Consider the following 23,656-nt stretch of genomic DNA (forward strand, 5'->3'; position numbering starts at 1 on the left):
GTGGCCAGTGAGCTCCTGGAATCGACCATCTATGTCCTCCAGTGCTGGTAGCATAAATGCTTGCCACTGCACCTAGTTATGTTGTGGGTGTTGGAAATCCAAGCCTAGGATGTCATGTTTGTGCAAGAGCAAGCATGTTGCCCAATGAGTCATCTGCTCAGACACCCAACTTTAATGTGATCCAGCAAATTTGAAGAGTGATGTTTCAATAGCTAATAGCTGCATGAAAGATGAAGGAAAACATGCTATGGATTTTTTGGAGCCATTAGAGAAGGACTTAAAATATAAACCTTCAATTTCTTTTCTATTAATATGATATAAATAATGAACTCATAAAGATTGGTTTTGTTTATATACACTCAACTGTAAAAAAATTAATTTTTTGTAGTGTTTACACCATCAAGCCCAATCAAGCCAAACAAGACGGTGAACTAAAATGATTAAGGAATGCAGATTTAGCTGAGGGCTTTAAATTGAGAATGTCTTGCTGATGTCAGGGTTGATTAGCTCTCCATCTAACATTGGTGCTATTAAAAGATTTGAGCAATTCAGATACAGTCATTGAGTAAAATTTCAATGGGATGAGAGAAATTCTATTTGGGTGGACTCTGCTGGCAGAATGGTTGGCACAGGTGTGCAGGGAGCAGGGTTTTATTGATGGGGTTGGAGACCAGGAGGCAGAGAAGCTGAGCAGGGGGCATCAATCATGGTAAGGGTGAAAAGGTTTGGAATTAAAGAAAAGCTCATCTTTGCACAAGGATTCTAAATGGCATGCAGGTATGAATTTCAAGCTTCAGAATGTTCATGAAACTGGAGAAAATAAAGGAAGGGGAGGCATGAAGTTAATACAGTGGTGTGCCCCAGTAACTCTTCTGAATAGGAATCCACAGGGAAATCACTATAACCAGTGGTGGAAGCCACCACTTCCCTTTTGAAGAGAACAGAAGAAAAGGTGATTCAGGGCCTGCCAAGCAAACTTGAGGACTGAGCCAACAGGACTGCAAGCAAGAATCTAATTAGCTGAAGAGGTGTCCCACTTGTGCTAAAACACTGTGCTAAGTCCAGTCCTAGCCTGTTGAACTGGATTTAGGGGAGTGAAGGCCTAGGTAGCTGTGAGTTTGAGAAGGTAAGTGACAGAGGGAATGTTAAACAATTTCAATGCCTGTGTTTCAAATGTTTTATTGCAGGTCCAAATGTCCCAAGACATTTTAAATGGGAAGGAACAAATACTCTACTGGATTCATGTTTTCTGAATTTTTCCAACTCCAGCTTTGTCAGGGTCTCAGTGGGGAGATCTGTCAATGGGTCAGAAGACACTGGAAGACACCTGCTGTCATGAGTGCAGCTTTGACAACTCCAGGAAAAAGGCAGCGAATAATTTGGAACCCTGTATGTAGTTCCACCTAAAGAAAATAAAGACAAAGAAACACATTTCCTCCCATATGAAGAAGGAAAAGCAGCCAACCATGGACACCAAAAAATTGTATATATTATAAACCCAGTCAATCTAAAGTAGTAGCATGCTTCTGAGATCTTAGGACCAAATTAACTTGGTAAATCCAAGAAGAGAATGACATCACTATTAAGAAGATGAGATCACCAGATATGTTTTTACACACCTGCAATCCCAACATTTTGAAAACAGAGGCAAGAGGATCATTGCAACCTCAAAGACAGTTTGATCTATACATAGCTTTCCAGACCAGCTAGGGGTGCAGAACAAGATTCTGACTCAGAACAGAAAACAGAAGAAGGAAGAGAAAGAGGAGAGGGGAGGGGAAGAAAGGGAAGGAAGAGGCAAGGTGGGGGAAGAGGGAAAGGAAGAGGAGAAAGGAAAGGAGACAATTAATATTGGACCCAATCACAGAAATGCCCATTGTCTTTGTTTGTTTTTGCTTTACACACACACACACACACACACACACACACACACACACACACACATACCTTGGCCTCTTTGGGTGCTAGGATTCCTGGAGAGCACTGCCCCACAAGGCTTTCTTGGGTTTCTCAGAGTTTCTTTGGCTTCTTATTTTTAACATGACAGGGATTGAAGAACCAAACATTCCTGTTTCTCACTCATTTGGAGGTTTATATAATCTGTCAATATGTTCATACCAAGCACTCCTAAATATCCTTTATTGAGCTGGGCGGTGGTGGCGCACGCCTTTAATCCCAGCACCCAGGAGGCAGAGGCAGGCGGATCTCTGTGAGTTCAAGGCCGGGCTGGTCTGACAGCCTCCAAAACAATACAGAGAAACCCTGTCTCATAAAACCAATCAATCAATCAATATATATATATATATATATATATATATATATATTCTTTATTGTGCTTCAAATGTCACAGCCTCCAAATCCGTATGTTGAAGCCCTAACCCGAAATGAGACAGTATTGGAGGGAGGATCTTCCAATGAGAAGATGATTAAACTTAAATGATGTCAGAGAATATTCCATAATCCCACGGTGCTGGTGAATTTACAGGGGAAGAAATGCCAGAGCCCCTTGCTCACCTGCAGATAGGACCAATCCCCTCCTCCTGCTCACTGCTTCTCTCTCCTCCTTAGCTCTAGTTCTGCCATATGAGACCAGGTGTGGTAGTTTGAAAGAAAATCCCCCACTAAGGAGAGGCACTATCAGGAGGTATGGTTTTGTTGGAGTAGGTTTGACCTTGTTGGAGGAAGTGTGATGCTGTGAAGGTGGGCTTTGAGGTCTCCTGTGCTCAAGCTACACCCAGTGACACAATTCACTTCCTGTTGCCTGCAGATCAAGATACAGAACTCTTAGCTCCTTCTCCAACAGCATGTCTGCCTGCGTGCTTCCGAGTTCCACCATGATAAAAACGAACTAAGCTTCTGAAACTGTAAGGCAGCCCCAATTAAATGTTCTCCTTTATAAGAGTTGCCATGGTCATGGCATCTCTTCATAGCAACAGAAGCCTAACTAAGACACCAGGCTTAACTTGGTGTTCCCAGCCTAAGGAAAGCCTCAGGTCTTTAAGCCACCAGTCTGTTGTCCAGTCTCACACAAGTCTAGCAGACGGTCTCACAGGGAGCTCTCACCTTCACAGGATCCACTCACCTGTTAATTTTCTCATTCTGAGAGTGTTCTCCATCATCCACAGCCCCCAGTGGGAGCATCATTACACTCTTTTGTGTAATATCCTGGAATAACTTAGCAATTGGAATGGTTGACCCATCCTGGATCATGTCAGGATCTACTCCAAATACTGCAACACAGGAAAATGAGGCACTAGAATAAATCACAACAAGATATCTAAGGGGCGTGGACAGGGGATGGGCACAGGTGAGGATAAAAGGAAGCAAAATAAAAAGCACTCTCTCTTGGAAGCTAGCCACATTCCCAGAGCTTCTATCCCTGTTTATCATGTAAGTGTATTGAATAAAAATATTAGACCTCTTTTTCAGATAACGTTATTTCCATCTTCCCTACATCACCAAAGAAAAACCTCTCCTTACACCAGGAATTGTTAACCATTAAATCTACTCATGGAGGAGCATGGCCTCTTAATCCACTGTGAGGACTTCCCATTGGCTGCCTTCTGATGTAATTCCTCCTTTCACTGACATTATATGAACTGAAATATCCCATCATTCCTTCACCACTAGGATGGACTAAACCCTCTGAAACTATGAGACAAAGTAAATCCATTCCTTCTCAAGTTGTTTCTTCCAGGTACTTTTCATGGTGATGAAAAAAATAACTAACATAGTTCTCTCACACAAATTACTTTGTCTCTGTAGCCTTCATTTTCTCTGTAAACTGGAGAATGCTGTTGTAATAACTACAGGAAATGGCAGGGAAGTAACATCCTGTACACATGACACTGTGCCCTGTGTGATGGTCCATTTTTGTGGTCAGCTTGACTAGCTGTGAAATCAACTAAAAGGCAAGCTGCAGGGCATGTCTTTGAAAGGCATTCCTAAAAGGTCATTTGAGGTGGGAAGACCCACCTTAAATGAGATGGCGCCTTCTGGTAGCAGCTCAGCTTGGATGAAGGACAAAGAAGGGATTTTTTTTTTTTTTGCCTGCTTGCCTTCCTTCCTGCTGACAAATTCATCAACATCGCTGCTTCTGCTTTTCTTCACTGATACCAGAACCCAGCCCTTTGGGTATCTCTCCAGGAATCTTCCAGGCCTTAAGCACCAGGTGAACACTCAGCCTTAGGGACTGAGCAGTTTCTGGGTTCTTGACCTCTTCAATGTGAGGCAGCCATTGTTGGAATGCCCAGACTGTGTCATGAAAGACAGTCAAATAATATATACTCATTCTATTGGTTCTGCCCCTCTAGATAACTAATGCACCTTGGATAAAGAGGACAGCTGATATTTGAGACTTAAAAGTGTCTTGGCCCCTATGCAAACAGGTGAATTACAGTATCTGTTAGGCCCACCTGTTTTGATGGCTCTTTTTGCTGCGAGATATTGACTATCATTGATGTTCGCAGTCCATGGGTGGAGTCCTAGTACCATGGACACAGCCATCTTGTTGAAACTATTTCTTTTGGTGAACACAGCTTCCAGATGTTGCTTCACCTAGAAAGCGACACTGTCAATAACAAGTAGAATACTGGACTTTGCTCATTCAGTGTGTTGTGTTCTTCCACCCAGAAACTAGAGGGAACCCTGACCTGATGAGTTGGAATGTTGTGAGCTTTTAGTTAATGCCACTGGGTCTGTAACAGTGAAAAGGGTTTCCAGGGCTCTGGCTTTATCCAGAGGGTAAATATGTGCTCTAGTTAACCTTTATCCCTTGAACCTGCACAGTCCCTGATCCACAGTGGTATCTGAGTGGTGTTTGTTGGAAATTATAAAACATAATCCAAATACAACTGCTCAGTTGCAGTGTCTTCCGTTTTTGATCTAGTAACACTCTAAGGAACATATGGGGGACATTATATAGTCTGGGAAATTCTGAAAAGTGGGAGCAATTCCAAACTAAACAATGAAGGAGACATTTTTAGAGCCTGTTGTACTCCTTCCCAGGGACTGCTGAGGAAATCCTCCCAGGAGGCTCCAGCCTCCAACACACATTTATTCTTTTAGCTAGCATTTATCAGCACCAAGGTGCTGAGGATGTCCAAAAACAAAGACACCAGGAAGTTCCTGCCCTTGTGGAATGTGTATATGTAAAGTAAAACAGTGGAGAAGCAGCAGGAGGGAAGGGCAGATGGAAGAGGGAAGGAGGGGTTTAGAATGTAACTAGAACACAGTACAAAGGGAGACAATGACAGAGCCTGAGGAGGGTATAGAGACATTTCCTCAGTGCTCTCTCAAGATTCTAGTTCCTGTTAAACCAACTCTAGGTGAATTAATAATGGGCTGATAACTGAGAACCATAACTCCTTCCAGAAGCACCATGGCTGCTTTCCGCACTCTGGTTTCAAACATGGCATAACAAATGACTGGACTTGAGCTTTTCCAGCTGCAGCCAAGTGTAGGCAGTCCTCCTCCATCCCCGTGGAAAACCAATCTCGCCTTTATAGCTAGCATCTCATTTTTAAAAATTTCCCATCATTGCAACTCCAAGTGGCCATTTGTCTGACTTCTGTGATTGGGGAAAGAGGTTTGCACTGAGTAAGGCTGATGCTGGCTTCTTGACATTTGTCCCATTCTTTTGTGCTGGGGGAGAAAAATGAAGCTTCAATAATAACCACAGAATTGCTCTGTTTTCCATGGTGTACAGGACTCAGAAATGGTACTGCTGGGCCTAGAGACAACAGACACTTGTTACCTGTTTTTCCACCACAGACAGATTCATGTGAGGGACTAGGCGGATTGAAAATTTTCCTATGACTCGGCCAGGGATGACTGTTTTAGTTCCAGGCTCATCAAACGCGCCCTCAATGCCGTGGATAGAGAGAGATGGATACCTCCATAGGTGCATCAGGAGTTCCTCCTAAATCATGCAGAGAACATATGACTAAGCTCAGTTGAGGGTTACATGCAGTGCTTACCTAGCATGCACAAATCCCTGGACCAAGGACTGGTGGCAGACACCTTTGTTCCAGCATTTGGGAGGCAGAGGCAACAAAATCAGGAATTCCACATTATCCCTAGCTCCTTAGTGAGTATGAGACCAGTAGAGCACTTGCTTAAGGTGCACAAGGCCCTTGGGCCATTCCCCTAGGCTTGCAATCAAATAGATCTCAGCTGAATTAAATTGCTCAGATCTCCAACATCTGTGTACCTGAGAGCCACTCATGACAAATTACCTGGCATCAAGTTAGCGGTGTCTGGACTAATAACAGAGGCAGGACATAAGGCTTCTTGTCTCCGGCTGCCTTCAGCTGCCTCGTGCAGCTGCTTCAAAATTTGAATCAGGGCCACTGGAATGACTTGGTAGGTACAAGCACTTGCCACAGAAACCTGACAACCCAAGTTTGATCCCCAGAGCACAAGAAAAACAGTCAGATGTGGAGGGACACATCTGTAATCCCAGCACTTCTATAGGAATACAGGCAGAGATAGCTCATAGGCTATCCTGGAGTATGCAGAGTGGCAGAACCAATAAGAAAATTCTGCCTCAGCAAGATCAAGGGAGAGAACAAACTCCTGAAACTTGCTCTCTGGCTCCACATGTGTCACACACACACACACACACACACACACACTTCATATATATATATATATGAAGATGATGGTGATGGTGATGATAATGATGATGATGACTTAAAAAGAAACTGAACCCAATTATAAATTTCTAATCAGGGTTATACACTGATAATGAATGGAGCAAATTTCATTCCTCAGAATTTGCTAAACAAGCCTTCAGTATCTGAGCCAATTTCTTTCTTGTGTATTTTCACAAACTTAGTCTGAGGGAAGAAATAGAGTCCCACAGAAAGCTGTACCACTTCTTACCATCACAGGTTTGCCTTCTCTGGGCGGTCCCTGGGGAATCAACCACAGTTACCAATGTCTGAAGATTTTCTTTTTATTAGCTTAGCTTAGTGTGTGTGTGTGTGTGTGTGTGTGTGTGTGTGTGTGATTGTGCGTATGTGTGTGTGTGTGTGTAGGGTGAGTTGTATGCATGAGAATGTGTGAGTGTGTGTGAGGTGTGTGTGAGTGTGTGTAGGGTGAGTTGTATGCATGCGAATGTGTGAGTGTGTGTAGGGTGAGTTTTATGCATGTGAATGTGAGTGTGTGTGAGGGTGTGTGTGAGCGTATATGTGTGAGTGTGTGTGTGTAGGGTGAGTTGTATGCGTGTGAATGTGTGAGTGTGTGTGAGTGTGTGTGTGAGTGTGTGTGTGTGTGTGTAGGGTGAGTTGTATGTGTGAGTGTGATACAATGCCTGAAGAGACAAGAATAGATGAATAGCGTGTCAGATCCTGAGAAATAGAGTTACAGGTGGTTGTGAGCCGTCCAATGTGTGCTGAAAACTGACCTTAGGTCCTCTGCAAGAGCAATGCGTGCCCTTAGCCATTAAGTCACCCCTTCAGCCCTCAGCAGACAAAGTATTAAAAAAAATATGAGAAATAAAATGAACAAAAACTTTAAATTCTTCAGGAACTTCTGATCTGAGTTCTAAGTTTCTTCACAGCACAGAGAAGGGAATGCTCTGGCTCGCCCATCAGCCCTGATGGCAATGCCTGAGAAAGAGAATGATTACCGGTGTTGGAGCCAGTGTCTCAGATAGTGGCTCCCAATCTTTGAACATTCAGAGAGTTTAACTCCCTGACAGGAAGTGGAATGGGATTTAAATTAATAAAGTGCTGTGGAAAGACCAGTGTCGACTGCGTCGTTATTCACAGTTAGCCTGCACCGACTGCTCCCAAAAGTGGCTGTGAGTATCAAAACCTGCCCGGGATTTAACCTTTGCCTGGTGTTCTGAGCTGCACAGATTAACAGTGTGGCGCCGCTTTGACCCTGGGAAAACAAGATTTGGGAGCAGCGGTCCTCTTTTCAGATCATGTCTGAATTTAAGGTTATACCTTGGTATCAAACAGAAATTTCTCAACTTGGCTGCTCTTCTGGTATTCTTCCAGGTCCAGATCGGTGTTTCTATACATTGTTTTCTCCTCCTCTGTAAGGGGAGCCATTTGATCATAGATTCCAGGAATCAGGATGTGACCTGATGAATCCACCAGGCTACCTACAAAACACATGCAGAAATTACAAGTGTGCCAACGCTGTGCTCCTAGAGTCAGGCTAGGTAAGACTCCTCTGTGGCAAAACACTGTCCCCTGGCCAGAATCAGCGGCAGCAATTCCCCTTACCCAAGAGATTATGGTACCAAGAAGGAAGTGGACACAAGGCAGGCTCAGCCTCAAGGGCGGAGCTGAGACACAGGTCTGCAAATGGTACAGCTATGCTCTACCTTTTATTTCACAAGCAAGCCTCCTGTTTGCATTTCATCTTATCCTGAGTTAAGAAGTAATAGGTATAAATTATTAAATAGTTGAAATATAGGCATATATTTTACATATGCACGCATACAGACTTGCACAAGAAAGTGAAACTTCCCAAAATATTTTCTCAAGTTTCCCCTACACACACACACACACACACACACACAAACACACACAAACACACACACTCACACTCAAAGAAAATACATAGCAAAGGCAAATTACAATCAGGAAGTTCATTGATATAACTCACACAAAATCACTAGTCCAGCTGGGGACATTTATTTAAGGGAAGGCATTTCATAAGTGTGTGTTCTGTGTTATTAATATGGTTAGAATTTGACATTTCCAGGGTAGGAACTTTATGCTCTGAATCATTCTGTTTTACAGTGATTGAGTCAGGAGTGGTGTAAGACTGTCATACTAGCACTAGGCTGAGGCTGAGGCAGGAGAATGGTTAGCTTGAGGAGAGCCTAGATACTTTACGTCAGTGTCATTAACTACAAATCACTTGTGAAAACAAGTGGACACTGATGCCTTAACACTATGTGTAAACACACCCTCCACTCTGTGTGTAAACATGCCCTCTGCTCTAGGTGCTGGGATACCAGAAGATGCCTGCCACCTTCAGTTACTAAGACACCATCTCTAACAAAGTAACAGCCTCTTGGAGACTATTCAACAGGTTCTTCCGTTCTATGTAGACACAATGAAAGGCAATAATGCTTAACAAAGTCTACCAAAGGAGAGCAGTTTCCCAGAAAAACATCATAGGAAGCCAAATTTGAGGTGCAAGTGTGTCAAGGCTGCAGAGTGCACGGGAAGGTGTCAGAGCTCTGTGTTTCCTCAGCTCCACCTTTGGCCCTCTCCCATCCACAAAGCTTCCCCAAATCTTCCATTCCTTCTCTGCCTGTACTACAGGATAGTATTGAAGACTGTTGTGCCTCTGGCTCTGAATTACACAAACTTGTTAGCACTGTGTACCAATATGGTTCAAACCCATGAATCCTCTTCAAGTCTAAAAATACGGAGGTGTTGAGGGATGAAGAAATGGCTCAGTTGAAACAGGGCTTACCATACAAGCATAAGGACATAAGTCCAGGTCTCCAGCACCCACACAGAAACCAGACACGTACGGCAACTCCCTTACAATCCCAGCAATCAAGAGAAGTAGACAGGGGCTCCCCAGGGCAAGCTGACTAGTGAAAATAGCCGAGTTGAAGAACTCTGAGTACAACAAGAGACCCTGGCGCAGTGAGTCGAGAGCAGTCAAGGAAGACATCTGATGTTAGTTTCTAGTACACACACACACACACACACACACACACACACACACACACACACACCCCTCACATAGACGAACGGGAATATGCACATGTACATATACCCCCCACATACATATGTAATAGATAGCAAGATGGTAGATAGACAGACAGACAGACAGATGATAGATGCTGAAGAACTGGTTGGGTCTGGCTATTACTGATTTGTAATATATTTTACCCAAAACAAAAACATCACCAACCATACAATCACAAAATCTCCCTTGAGCATGCATCCCTATGTTTTTACTCAGTCTCCAAGGACAGATGGGAGGAACGTGTTACGTGGGCCCTGTTCATAGTTCTAGCCAGAAAGCCATGGAGTCAAGGAGAATCAAGAAGACCTCTGAAGAGGAATAGCCACACAGGAGGAGGAGTCACAGAGAGCCAATGAGACCTCATGGCTAGGCTGGGTAGCTGATCCTGGGAGGTTACCTGTACAAGATGGAAACCATCTTGTGCTAAAATCTTTTATAGATCTGGGCAAGATTTTCATTGTCCTAGTGCTTTTGACAAATAGATCTGAGTACTTCAGGCATTGAAATCAGACTAACCCAAGGAACCAGGATGCTAGACAGTGGTGTTCCTATTGGGAGGATGGTGGTAACCCAGATGTCCTTAGTGGACCATGCTGGATTTGAGCATAACTAGCTTTCTTGGTACCCACTTCACCTTAAAATTGATACCAGTGAGGATACATGTTGACTAAGGAAAGATGTTTTATCAATATTCTCTTCCCTTGTTCACTCACAGTGAAATCTGATTAGGAAGAGCCATGAGGTCACCTCCAGGGCCTAGGGAATTTTAATTTCTGCTATTCAGAAGTAACTTCATTAGGGAGATATATGGTTCTTTATCACTGGTACATTTGCTCCATCAGGAAGATCCTGCCTCCCATCTTGCTCCCTTCCAGTGGACTTAATGATCCTGGGAACATAAAACCATTTTGGAAAGTACATGGAAGCCCCCACTGGAAACATCACAGCTCCTAGGAACACAGTATCTGAGGGGCTAAGACAGGAGCATTGCTATGAGTTCCAGGCCAGCCTGGCCTACAGCATAACATCTGGTCTATGAAAAATAAATAAATGATGATAAAAGGAAGGAGAAATTATTCTGGTGAAAAGATCAACTATCTCTGCTCCAAAATATTAAGTTGTATATTATCTGAATTCTTTAAAGGAAAAAAAAAAGCTCGTTGTATTCTTTCTGAAATTGTCAATCATGAGATACAGACTGAGTATATTAATATTCTAGAAAAAAATGTAAGGCCACTGAAGAATATATATAAATATATACATATATATAATAGATTGATAAATCGATATATAGATGATAGGTAGATAAAAGGTAGGTAGATAGATACATAGGTAGGTAGATAAATAAAATGTAGACTGATTTTCACTGTTTAGTTTTAATTTAGGGTCATGAGGGAGGAAATTCTATAGCTAAAGATGCTGATGTAGACCTTGAGAAGACCTTCGCATATAAGCATGAGTTTTCTGGCCCAGCAGGTCCCATGGCCCTTGAGCCCCAAATGAACACACAGCTGCTATATTAATTATGAAACTGTTTGCTGATGACTAAGACTTCTTATTGGCTAGCTCTGCCTTAATTTTTAACCCATTTCTATCAACCTATGTATTTCCATGAGGCTGTGGCTTACCCAGTAATAGCCAGCATGGTGGTACTCCTCTGGCAGCATTGTAACTCTGTCTGCCTATACCTCCCATAATTCTCCTCCTCTCCTAGTCCCACCTATCTTACTACCTCATTGGCCATTGAGGTAAGAGTGTTTTATTCATCAACCAATAAGAGAAACATACAAAAGGACATCCCCATCATTCCAGTATCATGGCCTTGTAGGCTGTTTATATTCTGTCTGGTACTACAAAGGCCAAGGGAGCATATTTGCAGTGTTTGACAATTTTTTTCTACCCCAAAAGAAAACAATGTAAAGTTTACATAAAAAGCATAGTGCCAGATGCTGTACTAGGGGTGGTGTCACATACCTTTAATTTAAGGACTCAGAAGGCCCAGGCTGGCACATCTTCATGAGTCCAAGGTCAGCCTGGTCCACATAGGAAGTTTCAGGCCCAGTCAAAACTGAATAGTGAGAGCCTATCTCAAAAAATTAAAATCAAGGCACAGTGGCATGCAGTTATAATCATAGCACTGGGGGTGCAGAGACAACAGGATCCCTATGACTTGTTGTCTAGTCAGTCTAGACTACTTGGTAAGCTCTGGATTCCAGTGTCTCAAAAATAAAAGTGGACAACAGCTGAGGAATGAGGAATGACACCCAAGAGTGCCCCCACATATGCACCCACATTAACACACACACACACACACACATTTGTACATCTACACATATATTCATGTCTACAAAAAGAACAACTTTTTAAAATAACAAAATAAATAGAAAATAAATGAAAGCAGAGTTTCAGTCCATGAAAAGAGATAATATATAACATAGGCTTAATTATAAGCCTAGAGATCACACAAGCAAGAGGAGAAAAGGCTAAGGAAATAGTTTTTCTTATACTACAAACTTTTTCAGAGCTGATTCAGGAACCAGAGGAGCAGAGGCCAAGGAGACTAAATAGAACTGATGCTCACAAAAGGAAGTAGAAATATTACCTAGAAGAGCAACCAAATCAGCCATTGGTTCGTTAAGGATGCCACCAAAGGTCCCAGAATGAAAATCTTGATCTCTACACTTTACCTTAAAGTAGATAAAAGAGTTGAGATTTACCTACTGCCCTAGTTCCTGTGCCAGATGGTATCCTTCAGAACTCAGGGGGGTGACCTCCAGACCCAACCTCACATCTCATGTCTCTCAGTCACATGACTTGGAGACTCTACCCTTTCTGTTTTAAATTGACTTCATCCCCCAAGTGTGCCACCAATACAATTCTATCTGAGATGACCAGATATTCCTTGGCTGAATTATTGCTGTTCAGGTAGCTGACTTGCTCTTGGCTTTGTGCCATGCTCTAGTTGAGACTCTTACAGCTACACCCATGGCCACTATTTTGCTGCATATAAACTTTCTCCATCTACCCAGCAGGGGGGAAAAGAGGCCAACAGCAAAACAAGATGCTCCACCATTTTTACTCTCTATCTACCTGACACCTTCTCAAGAGAGACTAATTCCTCCCCCAGGCACAAGATCTCCTCTCTGCCCACCTCCTTAGCACCTCTGTTCTCCTCAGGGTCTCCCAGCACTCTTCTTTCCCTTGCTTTGGGAAGGTTCTCAGAGAATCTGTGCTCCTTCACAGCCATGACTCCATCTCTCCTCACAGCCAAGTTCTGGCTTCCTGTTTTCCCAGCATTCCCACATCATCGCTCTCACTAAGTGTGTCTCTTTATAGTAAACACCCTGGAAGCTGAGGCTGACTTACTTGGTCCTTTGTCAATGGGACTCACATGTTGTTTCTTTTTTCTTTTTTCCTCTCCTCTCCACTCCTCCTCTTCCATCTCCTCCTTACTCTCCACCACCCCTCTCTCTCTCCTTTCCCTCTCTGCTGAGGTGCTTCTCCGTGAACTGGATCCCCGTCATTGCTTTTCAATCAATAAAAATGCAGATTGTAATTTGAAAGAAAATGACAAAGATGCATGGTATTTCTATCTGGTTCATAACATTAAGTCTCATAAGTGCCTGGGTTTGTGTTCTTCCATCACATCAATTAGTAGATCTACAGCCTGTTATGAGTTACAACTAAAGTGGCTAACTAATGGTCCATCCAGGAGGGACTTATTATAAGTTGTATGTGCTATTATTGGTTGCCCATGTTACTGAAAACTATTTGAAAGGAGGAATGGTCTTGGGGTGGAGTAAGCAGATTCCACCAACTTTTGAGATAGAAAACTAAGGCTTGGAGATAAAGACATCTGCACAAGGCTGCATGTCACAGAATGATGCCTCTGATGTCATCAGCTTCTCTTTCCTTTTGACCATAGCACTAGGGTCCCCTTCCACCAATACCTGCAGGCACACAATCAGAAAGGTTACAAAATGCTAACCTAGCATCTGATCAAGTAGCCATCTTGGTAGGGCATTATTCCCGCTTTCAAAACCCATACCCACAGTTCTAGAAGAAACGTCCAGGACTCTATGCACTCAAGTATATTCGCTCTGAGGTTTCAGGGGTTTGTGAACACAGCTAAAAGCCCAAGACTTCTGTGACCACCTAGTCTGTGAACCCCAAGGGAGAGCTTCCTGACTTCCTTTCCGTTTAAAGTCCCCAATAATTCCTCCATTCCATCCACAGCCCCAGTCTCCCTCCACAGGTGGAGCCTGCCAGTACCTCCACCATGAAGTAGCAGTTCCCACGGGTTCCATAAGTGAGAGCGGGCTTCTTCTGGCTGATCCACAAGTTGTCTGAGATCACAATGTAGTCCACACTAGAGAAGAAGTGGTCCTTTTCTCTTCTGATCAGCTCCTCCAGGGCAACAGATCCAGCCTCCTCCATCCCTTCCAGGATGAACTTAATGTTCACAGGAAGATCCTGGAAAAACAACAGAACAAGGAGCCTGTTCAAGATGCTCAAGCAAGGTTTTATTTAATAAAGATAAATTAGTCATGTATATTCAATGTGTGAATTGTTTAACATCGCAGCAGCTCTGTTTACAGCAGCAGAGGAGAAACAAAGGTAAGGACAGCTGACAGATCCCATGTGGCCCTTCGATGAAATGCTAAGGCAGAATTGGGAGCAGAGATCTTAAAGACAGCAGCGCCCATGCCGCGAGGCTTGATCATGCTTCAAGAAATTGGGCTGGAGCCGGGCGTTGGTGGCACACGCCTTTAATCCCAGCACTCGGGAGGCAGAGGTGGGCGGATCTCTGTGAGTTCGAGGCCAGCCTGGTCTACAAAGGGAGTTCCAGGACACTCTCCAAAACAATACAGGGAAACCCTGTCTCGAAAAACCAAAAAAAAAAAAAAAAAAAAAAAAAAAAGTAGTTGGGCTGGAATGGGATAGTAGGGGTGGTATATTATTTATGATTTAATAAAGAATATCAGAATGCAAAGTCAGCCTCACTCATTAGCTATAGAAGCTAGACAGGGTGGCATACATCTTTAATCCCAGGACTCAGGATGAATCCCTGTGAGTTTACACCAACCAAGGCCACACGAGAATAAATCAGTCTAAAAGATTAACAAAGCTCATGCCTTTAGTACAAGCCCTAGGGAGCTATATAAAGGACAGGAGCCCAGTGTCTCAGGCTGCTTTCTGAGATTTAGTCTCCAGCTGCATTGAGGAGAGGCAGCAGTCTGAGGCCTGGTGGAGAACCGTGTGTGCGTGTGTGTGTGTGTGTGTGTGTGTGTGTGTGTGTGTGTGTGTGTGTGTGTGTGTGTGTGTTGCTTATGTGGGTACATGCATGTGGAGGACACAGGTCTATGTTTAATGTGTTTCTCAGTTATTCCCACCTTAATTGTTGAGACAAGGCCTCTCATTGAATCTGGCTACACTGGCTGGCCAGAGAGTTGGGGGATCTTCCTGTCCCCCAGAACTGGGGCTACGGCATGAACACCTGGCCTTTCACATAAGTCCTTTGGACTTGAACATGGGTCTTTATGCCTGCATGGCAAGTACTTTACACACTGGGCGATTTCCCCAGCCCACCTAAAAAAGACACTTTGGAAGAAAGGTTGCTCAATTACAAATTGCTCTTTAGTTCCCACAACTCTGATCATGATAAATGAGAACTTTTTCCTTTGAAAGATTGTTAAGCCTCAGGGTAAGTTTTCTTTCAAGAACATTATTTTTCAACTGCGTTCAACCTGCCTTTTGAGTTACTGAGCGGCATTGATCGTGAGCAAAATGGATCTTATGCCTTTTTCTATGTAAGAAGGACATGGAGACCTCCTTTAAAGTTCTGATCTTTTTGTCTGACTCATTTGTTTATCTTTGAGAGCCATGGTGAGAAATTGGGATTTTTCTCCTAGAGCACAGAGCCAGCATTGGAGAACTCTAACCATTACATGCTGAGAAGCAGTGTGGTTACCAGCCTGGAGAGTGAGTGGATCTGGGTTACCATGGAGCAGACAGATGAGTCCAGAATTAGAAGAGCCCTGTACCTTAGGAACAGGTGACCTTTGGTCACCCATTTGGATGAAGGAATTTGGGAGTAAGGGTCAGCTCCGTGGAACAAATTGCCCTTCGGTGTAACCAAAGCTGAAGCTCCTAATCGTCACAGTCAGATGTCCTTTAGCAACATCTGATAGACACATGATTGCTGAGACATAGGTGGAAAACTAAAGAAAATTTCAGTAAATTATATTTCATAAGATGTAAACCAGGGCTAACAACACACTCAGTAAGGAAAGGCACCTGCCGTCAACAAGTCTGACAACCAGATTTCAGTCTCTAGGGCCCACATAGTAGAAGGAGAGAAACATCTTGCAAGTTGTCCTTTGACCTTTTTATACATTCCTGACATATGTGCTCCCTCTCTGTACATGCTCTTCTACACACACACACACACACACACACACACACACACACACACACACACACAAATAAACGATTTTTTAAAAAATTAAAAAAATAAAAGGTGGCCTGGCATTGGTGATGTACACCTTTAATCCCAGCACTTGGGAAGCAGAGGAAGGTGGATCTCTGTGAGTTCAAGGCCAGCCTGGTATACAGAGTGAGTTCCAGGACAGCTTCCAAAGCAATACAGAGCAACCCTGACTCAAAAAAGAAACAAAAAAGAAAAGATGTAAACCAATCTGTTAGCTACTTAGTATGGGACCAACAGCCAAAGTCAGGCTTGGCAGCAACTGCTTTTCCTTGTCCAGGCAGCCACCAGCCACATGCTCTGTTTTTAATGTGATTGACATTGCAGGCTGTAACCCATGCTCCCAGGGTCATTGCTCTCTGGCTGACTTGCTCTGAATAGGTTCCCCGAGTTTCCCAAGCTTCTAGTTTTCTCTCTGACATTCTTGTGACACTCAAGATTGTGGATCGTGAGTAACCCTGTGCAGTGTCTTGAGGAGAAGGTAAGGACCTCAAAGCGTGCTGTTACTATAATTGCCTCAGAGCACCACCGTCTCTCTCTCTCTCTCTCAAGCAAAACTGGCCACCTACCTGCTTCAGAGCCCTGAAGGCACCCACAGCATTAATCCAAGCCAAGACAGGGCCTTTGTTGTCTGTTGCGCCCCTTCCATATAACTTTCCTTTAAAAACAAAAGAAGAAAATTTCAATATAGTACACATCTGCCAAGTTACATGAGTTATACGAACTCAACTTTTGAGATAAAAGAAAATCCGTAGCGGGGTTAGAAATTTCTATAAAGCCACATGACTGAATTTTGAGATTAGATAACCAATAAGAGTTAAAATATTGCAGACAATAAAAACAGACTATTTGGGGCTATTTTTAGTCCTGTTGGGACTCATTTGTTCCCCATCCTTGTATCCGGCCTCAACATCCTTGTGAACAGCACACAGCATACTCTCTCGTGCTTTAATTGGAAGAATAATGAAATAAATAAAGATGCCTGTATATCTCTCCATTAACCTTTCATCTTCCTTTCTTCACAAAATGCAAATTATATCTGCTTAAAGAAAAGCTGTAATCTAGACAACAGTTCCTATAAGAGCTCCACCCGCTAGGGTCACGAAGATATCAAATTCATAGTTTGTTCCACAAATGGAAGGAAATGAATGTTACTGACATGAAAACAGGATTTCTCTCAGCTCCTTCCCTCTCTTTTCTCTCTCTCCTGCATGTGTATGTGTGTGTGCGTGCGTGTGTGTGTGTGTGTGTGTGTGTGTGTGTGTGTGTGTGTGAGATCAAATCTAGGACCTGGTGTATATAGGATAATGACTTTACTACTGAGCTATATCCCAAACCTCTTTTTTTCACTTTTTCTTTTGAGACATGGTCTTAGTCAGTTGCCCAGGCTTGCCTCATTGCATTTTGTAGCACGGGTTTAGCTTGAAATTGTGATCCTTTCTCCAGCCTCCTGAGAAGCTGAGCATAGTCCTGCACCACTAGACCTAACCCTACTCTTTTTTTGAGACAGTCTTTGTGGCTTTGGAGGCTGTCCTGGAACTAGCTCTTGTAGACCAGGCTGGTCTCAAACTCACAGACATCCACCTGCCTCTGCCTCCCAAGTGCTGGGATTAAAGGTATGCACCACCATCGCCTGGTAGCCCTGCTCTTTCTTAACCATTACTAAAGACCTGGGATTGTCTTTGACTCTGTGCCCAAGCCCAAGCTCCACCTAGGAATCAGCTGACACTGACCATCCACCTCTGTGAGTGTGTAGGGATCTGTTAGCCACCCATCGTCCTTCTGAGCTGGCTGCACATCCAGGTGCCCATAGAAGCACACGGTGGGTTTCTTGGGATCATTTCCCAGCTCAGCCAATATGATGGGAGGTATGGGAAGACTTTGGCCATCAGGCATCTGTGGGACAGTGGATCACAATATTAAAACAAACAAACAAAAAGAGAAAACACACTCTCAGTTCTTTCACAACATTCAGAACAAGAGCCCTGTCTACTTTCTGCTTGAGTCCCTATAAAACCTACATTGCTTTTCTAAGCATCTCTCCCCATCTCTAAGGTGCACATAACGGCTAGGTATAGAGATGCATGACCTTAATCCCAGGACTGAAGAGCTGAGGCAGGCAAATCTACGCATTTGAACCAGGCTAGTCTGCAGAGTGAGTTCTAGGCCAGCCAAAGCAACTTGGTGAGGCTCTGTCTCAAATAAATAAATAAACAATCCCACAAAAAAATAAGCCAAAAAGTATACACAGTGGTACACTTTTAGTAACTATATGAATCATCATTGGAATTAGGAGTATCAGTAATTATTAGGCAGACAATGCCAAATAATACAGTTCTTTGGACATATTCTTCAGGAACTCAGGTTTTGAATGGCTTAATTAGAGCAGCAGATTTTCCAAATCATTGGAATCTTTGAGGATTCTGAAATCCTCATGGATAAAGCAGGAGACACTGGATACTTTGATGCAGATCTGGACCCATAGTAGAATGTCAGTTCTAAGCAATGGCTCTGTGCTAGCTGGCTTTATGCTAGCTTGACACAACTAGAGCTATCTGAAAGGAGGGAGCCTCAACTGATAAAATGTCCCCATAAGATCCAGCCGTAGGTCATTTTCTTAATTAGTGATTGTTGAGAGAGGGCCCAGCCCATTGTGAGTGGTGCCAACCCTGGGCTGTTGGTTCTGGGTTCTACAAGAAAGCAGGCTGAGCAAGCCATTGGAGGACACGCCGTAAGCAGCTCCCTTCCATTGCCTCTGCATCAGCTCCTGATTCCAGGATCCCACTCTGAGTTCCTGACATCCTTTGATGATGAACAGTATTGTGGAAGGGTAAGCCAAATAAACCCTTTACTTCCCAGTTTGCTTTTTGGTCATGGTGGTTGATCATAGCCACAGAAACCCTAACTAGGACAGGTTCCAAGTAAAGAACACGCTCTTCACATGGGTTTGTTCAGAAAGCTGCCTGTGTGTAAGAGGCAAGGGAAAAATGTACATGGAGAACCAGATGGGCAAGTCTTCCCATAGAAAACTGACCCACACTTATGGCTTCCATTTCCTTCTTAACCTGTCTCCAGTCCTGCTATGACCAGAAGTCGGTAGCACAGTCTCCTTTGAACTAGATGGGATGTTTAATTCATATGGGAAATCTGGACTCTGTGAGGATTGAGGTGAGGCTCTGAGTACATCCGTTTCTTAACACCACTTAAGGAAGGTATGGCTGATGGCCACAGACCTGGAGGCTCCCATCCTGCCAGGTACCTGTTGAGAACCCAAATCCACAGACTCCACCCCAGCTCCCAGGTGCCGGAGCTTGTCTGCAGTCAAGGTCATCATCCTGAAGAGTTCCTGTCTGAGACGAGGCACAGGCTGTACAGAGTCACTCTCAATGGCCACCCATTCCTTCAGGGTCTGTGAAGAAAGACAATGAGGGGGTTATCTAGGCAGGGCACAGGAACCCATGTCCTGCTGGGTGGGAGTAGCCAAATGCTCTTTGGTTCATGAAATCTTGTAGATTAGGTTACTAGCACAGCGACATTCAAAAGCACACGGTGGGAACAATATTTCAGTTGTAAAGCTTGTTTTGCAAGTGTGAGAACCAAAGTTCAATCCCTCAGAGACAACTTTGCAAAACATGATCTGGACATTGTGGTACATGCTTGTAATCCTAGAACAGGTAAGGCAGAGACAGGTAGGTCACTGGGGCTCAATGGCAATTCAACTGAGCCAACTTGACAAGTCAGTAAGACTCTGGTTTTAAAAAGACAAAACAAAAAATAACAAGGTGGACAGCACCTGAGGAAAACATACAAGGTTGACCTTTGGCTTACACACACACACACACACACACACACACACACACACACACACACACACAATGGGTGAGTTGGGGATTAATTTAAAAACTGGAGACCAGAAGCATCTAATAACAAAGATGACATAGGGTAGGTTGAGCAAATAGTGAATCAATCCCCACACATTTGATCCTCTAAATGACATAGCCAGGACTTGGATTCATCACTGTGTGAGCTTAGTTACTCAGTCTTCCTCAATCTATGGCCTCACAAGCCTTTGGCAATTCCTTAACCCTTCAGTCTCAAATTCCCAGCTGTGAAAGAGAAGAGTAGGGCTGGATAGATGGCTCAGAGGTTAAGAGCAATTACTGCTCTTGCAGAGGACCCAGGTTCAGTTCCTGGCATCCTCACAGTGCCTCACAATGCCTCACAATCATAACTGCAGATCAGGGGTTCTAATGCCCTCTTATGGTCTCTGAGGGTTTCTGCACACAGGTAGTGTGCATAAATTCACATAGGCATACACACACAGTCAGATAAATTAACTGATACACATAAAAATAAAAAGGAAATAAATTAATAACTTTTTAAAAGGAGAGTGTTCCCTCATTTCAGGAGACACAGTGCCTCTATATTATAGAACTTAGTAAACATTCACTAAGAGCACCTACAGTAGAGTAATACATAATCAATACTCATGGTCCAGGTTTGGAATCTGAATTGCTGACAACAAAACTTTTTTTTTAGTATTATGTAACCAGAATGGCTTAGAACTTGTGAGCATCCTCTTATCTCTGCCTGCCAGGTGTTGGAATTACAGGTGTACACCACCATGCCTGGCAGAACACCTTCATGTATAATGGATAGCTGATCTTGGCTTTGCTTCTTTAGTTTGATTTCACTTTCCTGCTTATAGCATCTAAATTTTTATCATAAGGGAATTTACTTAGGGAATATTAGGTTTTACATTTTTCACCTGGAGTTTGTAGGGCAGGTTCTGTTGACACCCACCTCCCAGAGTCAATGGGATGCTTGAAGAGGCCTGGAAGAGGGATGCTCTGCCTGAAAACCCATACACACACACAGCTCCTGTGACACACAGTCTCTAAACTGACTCTGAAGATTCCACTTGAATTCCAGAAATACAAGAGTTCTCTCTGTCAGATTAGCATTGCAGGAAGGATCACATAGAGCTCATGTTTAGGAACATTGGCCTGGGGAGTCAACTTAACACAAAGGCTTCACCTCTGTTTGCATGACAACAGTCTTTACATTGCCTGATTGATTCAAACATTGGACCAGTGTGTTGATAGGATGTAGAGCATGAAGTCTAGTGAGACCCAAAGGAGGCCTTAGAGGTGCCAAATGGTGTGGAAGTCAAGCATAGTGGTGCACACCTGCAGTCCTAACCCCTGGGAGCTAGAGAAAGAAGGAACAGGACCGTCCTCTACTAGGAACTGAGTTTCAGGCTGGTCTGGACTATGTGTGACTCTGTCTCACAAAAACAAAACACCCAATTCAGTGCAGGGAAGGCTGTGATCATGGACACAGATGCCCACAGAGGGGACAATAGAGCCAGTGGCAAGGGAGACGGCAGCTGCTCAGTGAGACATATGGACCTACACCTCCCCTACTAGTCCCCTCTCTGCTGCCAAAGCCACTCTCTGCTCTTCTTTTCTTCACCTGCCAATATGTCCATCCCACATGATAGAAACCAGGCTAGTGTTAGGAATACAGCCAAGGACTATCAGTGATGGCAGTGAAGTATAAAATGTTCTCTCGTTCCATCTGGGCATCTCTGGGAACCAGGGGATACTGTCAGTGGATTACATGACAGACTGGAATAATCACACACTGTTGTGGGAATATTATCTTAAAATATGCTATGGTATATTTGTTTAAGGATGCAAAGATGTGTTGCATTCTTCTGTATGGCATCTGTTTAACTCTGTGAAGCTTTGTTACTTTGCCTGTCTAAAACACCTGATTGGTCTAATAAAGAGCTGATTGGTCAATAGTGAGTCAGGAGAAAGGAGAGGTGGGTGGGGCTGCCAGGCAGAGAGAATACATAGGAGAAGAGAATAAGTAGGAGTGAAAAAATGAGAAGAGGAGGAAACCAATGGCCAACTACCCAGCTACACAACCAGCCATGGAGCAAGAAGGAAAGAGAGGTATGTAGAATAGAGACAAGTAAAAGATCAGAGGCAAGATGTAGATGGAATAATCTAAAAAAAAAGCTGCCTAGAAATAAGACAAGCTAAGACCAGGCATTCATAAGTAAGAATATGTCTCCATGTATTTATTTGGGAGCTTGATGACGGCCCCCAAAGATTAAAAAAACAACAACAACTACAATGAGCTCCATAGAGGTGCTGGTAACCAGCACCTACTATGTCAGATACACTGGGATGCACAGTGTCTTTCTAGAAGCTGGGACTAAGGGATCTTCTGCCACAAAGATTTGAGTACTGATATTTTAACCTAATAAGAAGCCATCACCTTTTTTTAATGGAATCATATCATCAGGTGCAAAAGAAAACCCACATCTCCCAGAAAATTGGTTCTGAAGGGAGCAACCAGAGCATCACATGGGGCCTCTCTTACCTGCACGAACTCATCCTGGTGGAGGTCTATGTACTGGAAGACCTTCTCCAGCAGCCCCGAGGGTGGAGAAGATGAGCAGAGCATTTCTTGCTCCAGCAGCAGCAGCAGCAGTGCCAAGACAGATGAAGCCTGTGATTGATGACAATTAAAACTTTCAAAAGTTTTCATAAACCTGCTACCCAGTACTGCAGCTCCTTGTGAGTTGGACTGAAGTGACCAGGGACAGTTGGACCGGAAATGCGTGCCTCCTCAAATCCTTCCCCACATGCTGCCTTCTCAAAACAAATGGGTTTTTCAAATAAATATGTGGGTATATGCATATACTTTTTAAAGATTAAATTTTAACTTAATTTAAATTTTTGTGTGCCTGGGTGTTTTTCCTATATATCTGGTTGTGCACTGTGTAAATGCTTGGTTCCATGGAGGCTAAAGGCGAACACTGGATACCTGAAGACTAGGGTTATAAATGGTTGGGGTCTTGCATGTGGTTGCTGGGACATGAACCTTGGTCCTTTGGAAGATAGCTCTTAACTACTGAGCAATTACCCTAGAATCTACGTTTTCTTTGAGAACTTCATACCTGAATACTTCATCTATATCATTTCCCTCCCTTCCCTGCCTGCTGTGCCCCCCCATTCTTCCTGGAAAATTCATAGTCTTTTTCTTTAATTATTATTGCTGTGCAAGTGCACATGTGCACACACACACACACACACACACACGTCTTAATGACTTTTATAATGCTGAGAAAAACACAATGACTAAGGCAACTTAAAAAACAAAGCATTTAATTTGGGGGGTTCATGGTTCCAAGGGGCTAGAGTCTGTGACAGTTCCAGGTGCTGGAACAGTAGCTGAGAACTTACATCTGAACCACAAGCAGGAGAAAGAAGGGGGAGAGAGAGCGGGAGAGAGCAGGGAATGTCATGGGTTTCTGAAACCTCAAAGTCCATCCCTGTGACACACCTTCTCCAGCAAGGTCACACCTCCCAATCCTTCCCAAGCAGTTCCGCCAACTCAGTGGTTTTCAACCTGTGGGTT

At 43.5% G+C, this 23,656-nt stretch overlaps 1 protein-coding gene across 1 annotated transcript; it reads right to left on the reverse strand.

Moving 5' to 3' along the window:
* Window positions 1-1,159: 1,159 nt before the first annotated feature.
* Window positions 1,160-22,749, reverse strand: Cndp1 (carnosine dipeptidase 1). The gene is made up of 11 exons (XM_013124061.3): window positions 22,616-22,749; window positions 19,479-19,628; window positions 17,953-18,115; window positions 16,789-16,877; window positions 14,005-14,205; window positions 12,335-12,419; window positions 7,956-8,116; window positions 5,756-5,920; window positions 4,416-4,557; window positions 3,083-3,230; window positions 1,160-1,403 (listed from the first exon to the last, which is right to left on the reverse strand). Exons 1-11 carry the CDS (start codon window positions 22,697-22,699, stop codon window positions 1,334-1,336), a joined length of 1,458 nt encoding a protein of 485 aa, XP_012979515.2. The 5' UTR covers window positions 22,700-22,749; the 3' UTR covers window positions 1,160-1,333.
* Window positions 22,750-23,656: the final 907 nt, after the last annotated feature.

This window comes from Mesocricetus auratus, unplaced genomic scaffold (genome assembly GCF_017639785.1).
Source record: "Mesocricetus auratus isolate SY011 unplaced genomic scaffold, BCM_Maur_2.0 Super-Scaffold_100015, whole genome shotgun sequence".
Taxonomy (NCBI): domain Eukaryota; kingdom Metazoa; phylum Chordata; class Mammalia; order Rodentia; family Cricetidae; genus Mesocricetus; species Mesocricetus auratus.

Coding starts and splice junctions, on each gene's coding strand:
- Cndp1 (XM_013124061.3), bottom strand. CDS start 22,699: ATGCTCTGCTCATCTTCTCCACCCTCGGGGCTGCTGGAGAAGGTCTTC. Junction 8,117..12,334: donor TGATTTGGTTGCTCTTCTAG/GTAATATTTCTA, acceptor TGTGTTTTGTAG/GTAGCCTGGTGGATTCATCA. Junction 4,558..5,755: donor TGTCTGTGGTGGAAAAACAG/GTAACAAGTGTC, acceptor GTCGCTTTCTAG/GTGAAGCAACATCTGGAAGC.